Source organism: Rhinopithecus bieti, unplaced genomic scaffold, assembly GCF_001698545.2.
Source record: "Rhinopithecus bieti isolate Rb0 unplaced genomic scaffold, ASM169854v2 scaffold_35886, whole genome shotgun sequence".
In the NCBI taxonomy this organism is placed as follows: Eukaryota; Metazoa; Chordata; class Mammalia; order Primates; family Cercopithecidae; genus Rhinopithecus; species Rhinopithecus bieti.
In genome coordinates, this window is record NW_016814987.1 from 65,310 (window position 1) to 74,631 (window position 9,322).

At 48.4% G+C, this 9,322-nt stretch overlaps 1 protein-coding gene across 2 annotated transcripts; it reads right to left on the bottom strand.

The window, feature by feature from the left end:
• Positions 1-4,252: 4,252 nt before the first annotated feature.
• On the bottom strand, positions 4,253-9,200 carry LOC108515742 (testis-specific Y-encoded-like protein 2). 2 transcript variants are annotated; one of them, XM_017852866.1, is made up of 6 exons: positions 8,190-9,199; positions 7,945-8,056; positions 7,715-7,860; positions 7,493-7,587; positions 6,505-7,184; positions 4,253-5,039 (listed from the first exon to the last, which is right to left on the bottom strand). In XM_017852866.1, exons 2-6 carry the CDS (start codon positions 8,030-8,032, stop codon positions 4,855-4,857), a joined length of 1,194 nt encoding a protein of 397 aa, XP_017708355.1. In that variant the 5' UTR covers positions 8,033-8,056; positions 8,190-9,199; the 3' UTR covers positions 4,253-4,854. The 2 variants fall into 2 exon arrangements, with proteins under 2 accessions (XP_017708355.1, XP_017708356.1); XM_017852867.1 differs by having other exon boundaries at positions 7,945-9,200.
• Between the last annotated feature and the right edge of the window lie 122 nt (positions 9,201-9,322).

The window sequence follows — 9,322 nt, forward strand, 5'->3', positions numbered from 1 at the left end:
AAACTTCGTCTCAAAAAAAAAAAAAATTTACGTCTTTATTTTCCCTCTCCTCTAACTGAAATTTAGCATTTTTCAATAAAGAATGTAACTAGGCATAGTAGCACCAGTAGTAGCAGTACTGATTGTCACCAATAGAAATCAGAGATTTTCATATCACATTATAGATGTTGCAGATCTCTTGAAAATCATATAATTTCAATCATTATTTTGAAATCATGATAGTCATTAGACCCTCCATTAAATCTTATGATTTAATGGATTAATGAGGAGTACATATACGGTTATACTATAGCACATATTTGCTTTTTCCATATTTTAATAACTATATTTCAATGTAATCAATTTCTTTTGTAATTCTAGGTATTTTATTTTATGAATTTAAACGATTTTTGTTTTTTTTTCTGAGAAAAGGTCCAGTGGGGCATAGTGGCTCATGCCTGTAATCCCAGAATTTTGGGAGGCCAGAGGCGGGTGAATCACCTAAGGTCAGGAGTTCCAGACCAGCCTGGCCAACATGGTGAAATCTTGTCTCTACTAAAATACAAAATTAGCCGGGGTGGTGGCAGGCGCCTGTAATCCCAGCTACTCGGGAGGCTGAGGCAGGAGAATTGCTCGAACTCAGGAGGTGGAGGTTGCAGTGAGCCGAGATCATGCCATAGAACTCCAGCCTGAGCGACAAGAGTGAGACTCCATCTAAAAAAAAAAAAGAAAGAAAGAAAGAAAAAAAGAAAAAGAAAAGATCCATAGGCTTCACTAGATTACCAAAGGGGTCCATGGCACAAAAAATATTAAGAATATTTGTCTTGAACTCTAGGCTCCAGGAGGAAAAAGACTTGCTCTATCAGCTGGGTGCAGTGGCTCACGCCTGTAATCCCAACACTTTGGGAGGCCGAGGCAGGCTGATTGCGAGGTCAGGAGATTGAGACCATCCTGGCTAACATGGTGAAACCCTGTCTCTACTAAAATACAAAAAATTAGCCGGGTGTGGTGGCGGGCGCCTGTAGTCCCAGCTACCCGGGAGGCTGAGGCAGGAGAATGGCGTGAACCCGGGAGGCGGAGCTTGCAGTGAGCGGAGATTGTGCCACTGCACTCCAGGCTGGGCAACAACAACAAAAAGACTTGCTCTATCTTGTTTCCCTGCTATATCCCTGTCACCCAGTTCAGTACTTCAGGCACACAGTAGGTACTTGTAAGTCTTTACTGAATGAATAATAGGATTCCTTCCCAACCATCCTGCACACCCCCAACTGGGGGAGCCAGTGCCGGCCCTTTGGGTCACCTAAGAAGGAGGGACATTCCTGAATCTAGTTTTGTCCCTGCCAATCTGATTCTGCTCACAGAAGTAGGTGGCACTTTAAAGGTCTGGTCCCAGGAAATCCCAGGAACCTCCCACCCAGGAGCAGGGCCCTCTGCTGCAACGGAGTGAGGGCAAGCTAGGAAGCATATGAAGACAAGTAGTTTCAACATGGGAACAGGCCCTAGGGCACATTGGGCCCATGACTCTTCATCCTCCTGGTTTCTGTTTAAGGTCTCAGCCAATGGGGCCTGTCTTCTCTGGCCTTTGGCGAAGACAATATCTTGGAGCTAGATGTGACCTTAAAGACCTAGAACAGCCCTCCCTTTCGGAGGTCCAGACTGAAGAGTGAGGGCACAGGGAACAAGATGTTACTCTGGGCAAAGAACATCCTGTCCTCACATAGCTCAGCCAAGGACATGAGCACCCTGGCCAACTATATTAGAATCCTATGATTGACTCTTAAGAGCATCCCTGAAGATGAAGACCAGAGGCCCTATAATAGGGTGGGTGAAGAAGAGTCTGAAATGCCAGGATGAGAGGCTGGGGATTTGATTGGGGGGACAGAGAGGAATCAGGGAAGAGCACAATGAAGGCCAGACTTCAGAGACCGGCTTCAAGGCTAGACTCTGTCTTGAGACCTTAGGCAGGTTGCTTCTCCTGGACTGATCCCCCAGCACAATAAGCCTCAGTTTATAGATGGGAAAACTGTGGCCCTCTAGAGAGGACAAGGAGAGTCATGTTGTGAGGTCAGACTGAGGCAAGAGTAACCAGGCTAGTGACTCTGGCTCTGATTAGCTGGGATCCTTTGGCAGGTTGACCTCTTCCTGGCCTACTCCATTGCCTTTGCCCCTGCTGCTTTCCCCTCCCCTTCTCTTCACCGCATACTCATTGGGGTTGGCATGTAGATGTCTGTTTTCTCTAGGATCCTGCACTCTCAGCTCTGGCCTTGAGGTATTGTGTTACTTTAGGCAAGACATTCCCTTTTCTGAGCCTCAGTCCTCCCTACCCACCTCTGACAGCACATCAAAGCCTCCATCCTGTCCCCCTCAAAACATTTATCAGAATCATTGGAGAGACATGTCAAGGATCTGGTATTCCAACCGTCTCACAGAGGAGGCCCAGAGAGGGAAGGGGCCTTGCCAAAGGTCTCACACCAACGTGGCAGTCATCTTGACTCCTCTCAATCCCTCTCCTTCCATATCTAAAGCCTGTCGAGTCCAACATCTTAAAAGCTCTCATAGAACAGACAAATTGCTCTTGCAGAATAATTCCAATTAATTTATGTACATACTTCCCTCTCAAGGAAATGGAGCATAACTCCTCATTCCCTAAGCACGGGCTACGCTTACTTGGCTTCCTTCCAAAGAGTACAGCATGGAAAAAGAGAAAGGAGTAGCTTTACAGTGGAGAAACCTGACGGACACTACCTCAGCCAGGTGATCAAAGTTAACATCAACAGTGGTCAATCATATTGATAGTACATGCCCTTGATATGATCTAGTGAGAATGACATTTGACTTCTGTGGTCTTCCTTCCCCAAACTCATATCCTCAGTTTAATCATGAGAGAAAACATCAGACAAATACTGATTAAGGGACATTCTATAAAATACCTGACCAGTACTCCTCAAATGACTCTAGGTCATCAAAAACAAGGAAAGCCTGAGAGAGTGTCATAGCCAAGAGGAGCTTAAGGAGACAAGATGACTAAATGTAGTGTGCTAGTCTGGATGGAATCCTGGAACAGAAAAAGGACATTAAGTTAAAACTAAGGAAATTGGAATAAAGTATGGGCTTTAGTTAATAATAATGTACTGATATTGGTTCATTAATTGCGACGAATATGTAACTGTTAATAAGGAAAACTGGCTGTGGGGCATACGGGACTTCTCTGTTATCTTCACAATAAATCTGTAAATTTAAAACTGTTCTGAAATTAAGTTTATTTTAAAAACCTCTCAAATCCGCTCCCATCTTGCCAGTCCCACCTGAGGTCTAGCGTCTATTTCCTTACTGCTCTCCTTTCTTCCAGTCCGTTCTCCTGGCAGCCAGCAGAGGGCATTCTCTAAAACGCAAATCTAACCATATCTGAAGCCTTCCAGCAAAATAAAGGCGTTGGATGGAAACTTCGGGAGATATGTTATAAAAGACCGACTCGGATGTCTGAATAAAAAGTTATTGTGACCCAGAACCAAATCTGGGAAATACTTTCTGGCGCCCACCGAGTTTAAAACTTATGTATCTAAATTTAATATAACTCAGCCTTTCCAAGGTCTCCCGGATAAAGCCCGTTTTTCAGATGTCCAACTCCCTACGTTTCCATCCCTTCGCACAGTTACATAGTTAATTTCCCTTTGTTTTTCCTTTATCTCTACGGATACTTCTCTGCCTGAGCTATCTTCTCCTGCCTTCTCCCCAAGCCCAGCTCCAGGGACTCTGCACCCCTCCCAAAGGCAAGAGAGCGCTCCTGCATAATTGGGTTGTGATATCCGGACCGAAGTCGTTTTTTGTTTTATTTTTACTAAATGCGAATGAGGAAAATGAATTCCTTTGGCTCCCCCAGGCCCCGCTCACTTCAGGCCCGAGGAAAGGTTTGACGCACTATAAATTAAAAGATGAATCACTGATAAATCGATGTTCTAGGGCGCAGGATGTCTCTATGCGCATGCGCCAGAGGGGAAGGCGTGGGAAGCCCTTTGCTACCTGGCTGAGTCCGCTGCGGGCGCCAGGAGGAGGAGGGGCTTCCTCAGCCTCGCCCTACCATTGGCCAGGATGATCCGCATTGGTCTGACGCAACGCCTCTGCGGCCTGGCTGAGCTCGCCCCCCACCCGCCAAACCCCCGCAACTAACATGTTGCAGGCTACTGCGTAGGCCAGGCGGCTACGTGTGGGCCTGGGGGAAACTGACCACTGGGGCCGGGGCACCAGGCGAAACAAAAGACTCGAAGGGGCACACTGAACTTGCTCAGAATTTTATTGGGATTAACAGGGTCCACAGGGAGAGGCAAGCCTTCTGGGGGAGGGGGACAAGAATACCGCAAAGAATACCGCAATGGCGAAGCGGCCTTGCATAGACACCGAGGCGGGCTAGCGGCGCGGCAGGAAGAGGAGAGGGATGGAGAAAGAACTTGGGAGAGGAGGGTAGCAGCAGCGCCTACAAGAGCACTGTGCGGCTGTGACAAAGGCCACAGCGACCCTCCCCGCTTCGGGGGTCAGGGTGTCCACTCCACACAGCACAGGGAGAGGGGCTGGGGCCACAACTGACTGGGAGAAAGTGGGTAGAGGAGCCCTGACCAAGGCATCACAATAAATACAGTTAGCAGCACACAGAAGCCTGCGGGGGCGGAGGGCCAAAAGAAGGGGACTAGCCCCCTTTCCCTCCCCCCAAAATAAGAACTCTGCAATGACTAAACCATAAAAATAAACTTTAAACCCGTGTACGAAGTCGGTCACCCCCCAGAAGTGCAATGTGGGGCCGCGTGGCCCTAGCTGAGGAGGAGGGCAAATGGGATAGGGGGTGGGGGATACAGAGAGGTAATCCCCAAAAGGGCAAGACCCTTATCCGGTTTTCCCCCTCTTCCCCGGGTTGGCCCAACCGTTTGGGACCTGAAGCACATCCTCCAGGTCAGAGTCGTCTGAATCTTCCCCTTCTTCCCAGACATCTTCACTTCCTTCCCCCTCATAGTTTCCTTCCCCCTCATAGTTTCCTTCCTCCTGATAGATGTCTTCATCTTGCTCGATGCCTGCATAGAGTAGAAGCAAGGAACGAGAAATGGAGGAAGGCAGTTACATGAGCAGATAGGTGTCACTCTAAAAGGGAACAGAGCCCATAGCCAGGGCTTGTGGGGCCTGGGACAACTTGCCAAGTGCCTCTGCTTGGAACAAACAGCCAAAAGTGTGTGCGGGTATACTCATAAGCCCACAGAATGAGGGAGTTGGAGGGAGGCAGGTAGGCAGTGTGGACTCCCTGCTTCCGTCCAGTCAAAACTGATACATCTCTGATAGTAGCTTTTTCTCCCCCTTGTACTCATCAGTGTGTGTCTTCCTGAGCTCCGACCTCAGCTGAATAAACCTATTCATCTCCAGGCAGCTTCCTTGCTCCTTTCCCCCAGTCTGATCCAAACAGGCCCCAGTCTGTGTTCTTCAACCCAATTCCCCACCCCCACTCCCACCCTTAGGGCTGGGCAGACAGCTCTGCCTCCCCTTCTCTGAGAGAAGAGATGCCATCACGTGGGAGGGGAAGAGAACTGAGAATCCGTTTCCCTCTCCTACCTGAACACGTCTAGATTGAGGCTCCACATTCATTCAATACCTCTTCCCTTAGTGCTCTGGCCTTGCCCTCAATGGAAGTTTGCCAGGGACCCCATGGCCAAAAACACCCCAAAAGTGGTTGATTTTCCTGCCCCTTCCACCTCCCATCTGAGTACTTCTCAGCATCCTTATAATTCTGATGTTATTCTCAGAGCCTTTAAGGTGCTAATGTGACTCTACAAGAGGGCATTATATGTAGTACTTGTCCAACATATACGACCACTGAAACCTTTTGTGGGAAGCAGCTTTTGGATCTGGTGAATGATCCTCAGGACATAATTTTGGAAACCCTGCCCAACATACCATGCATTTTCACCCTTCCAAGTCCTTGTTCACATGATCCACTCCACGGAGAATGCTCCATGATGCTCCTCAGTGTGAATGCAGCCTCCAATTCAGATGTCACCTTCTTCCTCTAGCTCTCCCCCGCCCCCCTCCCCCAACTTTTGAGGTAGAACTGGCTGCACCCTTTTCTGGGCTCAGAGAGCACACTGTTCACTTCATGCTCTGCTCCCAGCACAAGCCTGGGAATTCGCCAAAGGCCAAGGCTGGGTACAGACTGTGCTGAAATGCACTGTGTTTTGCCACTCCCCCACCTCGATGTGAAGTGTCCTTTTTAGTTTTCCACCCACTGTCTCCTATCTCTGTGTACTCTTCATCTTTTGCTGTTACAACCATCTACCCATCACCTAGAACTAAAATGATTTTTTAGAGTTTTGTTACATTTTTAAGTTAAATGTTCACTGGACTTCCTTTGTTTAAAAAGTTGCTCAGAATGCTTTTTCTTTCCTCCATAAAAGCAGATTGTGCTCATGCCTTGATACCCTGTCCTTGGCCAGGCTTGCTCTGAAAGAAAAGAAGACGGAAGACAAGGGTTGGGGGCGGGGGTTAGCTCACCTTCCTCAATGCCCTCCTCTTCTTCCACTGATTCGTCTGAGATGATCTCTATCACATCCTCGTAGTCATCCTGATCCTTGTCAAAGTCTTCAATAACTTTCTCATAGTACTCAATGTCTCTGTCGTCATCATCGCTGCCTTCATTGTCACCTTCATTGCCATCATCATCACTGCCCTCATTGTCACCTTCGTTGCCATCATTATCTTCATCATCACTGGCCTCATCTGCTTCATTGTCACTGTCGCTGCTGTCCTGGTTGTTGCCATGGCTGCCCCAGAAGCCACAGTTGAAGAAGTTGTTGCCATAAGTGTGCTCGTTGTTGTCAGGGTTCTCTTCGTTGTCATCAGTGTTCTTGTTATTGTCTTCAGCGTTCTCATTGTTGTCATCTGCACTCTCATTGTTGTCAGTGGTTTCATTGTCATCAGCACTCTCGTTGTTATCAGTGGTCTCATTGCGGACCTCATTGTGGTCAGGGCTCTCGCTGTCGCAGATGTTCTCATTGATGTCAGTTATCTCATTGTCAGTGGTCTCGAAGTAGTCAGTGGTCTCCATGAAGTCAGAGATCTTGATGTCATGAATTGTCTCATCAATGTCTGAGATCTCGCTGAAAATGTCTTCCACTGCATAATAGTCAGGGGCGTCTTCCATGATCACCACCTCACATCTGCCCCTGGTTTTACTGTAGGGAAGGCTGTGGCTGAGTATGGGGTTGGTGGGAGGAGGTGTACCCATAGCACTCAAAGGTGGAGAGTAACTAGGGAAGCAGTAGGCTATAAGGGATCCCAGGGATGGGGCTAGGGTGGGTAAAGTCCCACTTCTGCCCCTGACTGTGTAACCTCAAGCCATTTCTGGACATGATTTCCCACTTGTAAAACATATTCCACTGGGATTATCTCAAAGGTCCCTTTCGCTCCATAAATCCTGTGTTACACTAGTTTTTGCCCCATCCCCAACAAACCACCTCTCAGCCACCAAACCCCCCATTACCGTTTCTTCATTTCTTGCTTCTTTCTCTTTATCCTGGAGCCCCTTTCTCTCAGGTAGTAGCGTAGAGGATTAACCCACAGATCATTCTTGATAATCTGTTGAAAAAGGGGAGAGGAGATAAGACAGCCATTAGTACAAGCTCCAGATCCTACTCTTAATTCCCCACGCACCCAGGAACAAGCCTAGCAAGGCCTTCTCTGGTGATGCCAGGAAGGGCCCCACCTCAGCAATCCTGTCAGCCTCTGGGAGGCTATGGTTTGAGAACCAGCTGAAGAAGCTGTTGCTTGCATCCTGGTTCCCATGACGGCGGGCCTGGGGTTCCTGGCCCCGGTGCCAGCGGATTGGAGTTGAGTGAGACACCAGCCGGCCTAGGGAGAAAGAAGGCTATGGAGATGGGACAAAACAAGGACAGATTGGGGGGGACATGGATTTACTCTGGGACTGCCTCTTACCCGAGCGGTTGCGCTGGAACTCCTTGACAATCACCATGTTTGTAAAGTAGGGGTTTGTCTGGAAGTACAGCTTCATTTTGTAGCCCATGGAGATATGTCTGAGATCCTGTACCTGCTCCAGGTGGGGGTGATGGTGGAATCTGTCTCCCCCCACACACACCACGGCCCTTCCCACCCACCTCCCCTCACCTCCAATAACCAGATTCGTTGCCCGATCCTACTAAAAAATGTCTCTCTGGCCTGACCTGCAGATTGGTCAAGTAGCGGAAAATGTCTTCATCACGTCGGTTGATCAAAATTGAAATTCTGGGGTGGTTGAGGAACTGATGAGTGGAGCAGTTTAGGTCAAGGATTGACTATTCCGTGAAAGGGAGGGACGGAAGGCCAGGGAGGGCACAGTAAGAGAGGCTGGAGCAGGAGGATTCCTTCTGTGTTTATGTTGTATGTATGAAGCAAGTGAGTCATGGGACATAACCCATACTTATTCCCATGATAAACCTCTATGTTAGGTGGCCCTGCAGAGTATTGACAATTTATGTGCATGTGGTATATGTCTCTGGGTGCTGAAGGCTTGTGTTCACAAAATGCACATGTCTGGGGGCTGAAGGCCCACGTCCAAGTGATGCTGTATCTGACTGCTGAGGGCCTGTGGTCACATGATGTTGTATGTATGGGTGTTGAAGGTCCATGTCTACATGATGTGTGAATGGCTCTGATGGCTTGTGGTCAAGTGATGCCATGTGTCTACATGCTGAGGACCTGTGGTCACATAATACTGTGTCTAGGAGCTGAGGTCCTATGTCTAAATGATATTGTATGCCTGGGTGCTAAGGGCCTCTTACCATGTGCTGTTTTGTATGAGGGCGCTAAGGGTCTGTATCCACATAATTCTATTAGGATGTTAGATTTATGTTCCTGTTACACGTATGTATATGTGTCCATCTACTCTCCTCTTTCCTTAACTCCTTTTTCTCTATACCTAGACACTCCCTCTCTTGACCTTTCAGGGGCTCCAGCCCCTCTCTAGCCCATTTCCCTCCAACGCAAGGCACTCCAGCCAGGATTGGGGTCTCCTAGTATCTTAAGCAGAAATCTAGATTCACAGAGCCTTGTATGGCTCAGGCACCCTTTCTGGGCAGTTTCTCTGCTGTGTGCCATTCCCCTCCCTCTTCAAGGTCTCTGAGTCAGTTGATCTCCTACGTGCCCCTCCCCTCCTCCTTTCACCATCTCTAGTCCAATTTTTTTGCTGTGTGCCCCTTTACTGCCCTCCTCCTTTTTATCATCTGTGATCCTTTTTTCAATGCTATGTTCCTCCTCTTCCCCCTTTCCCATCTGTGGTCCAGTTTTATAACCCCGGTCCCCCGCGTCCCCCCCCCTC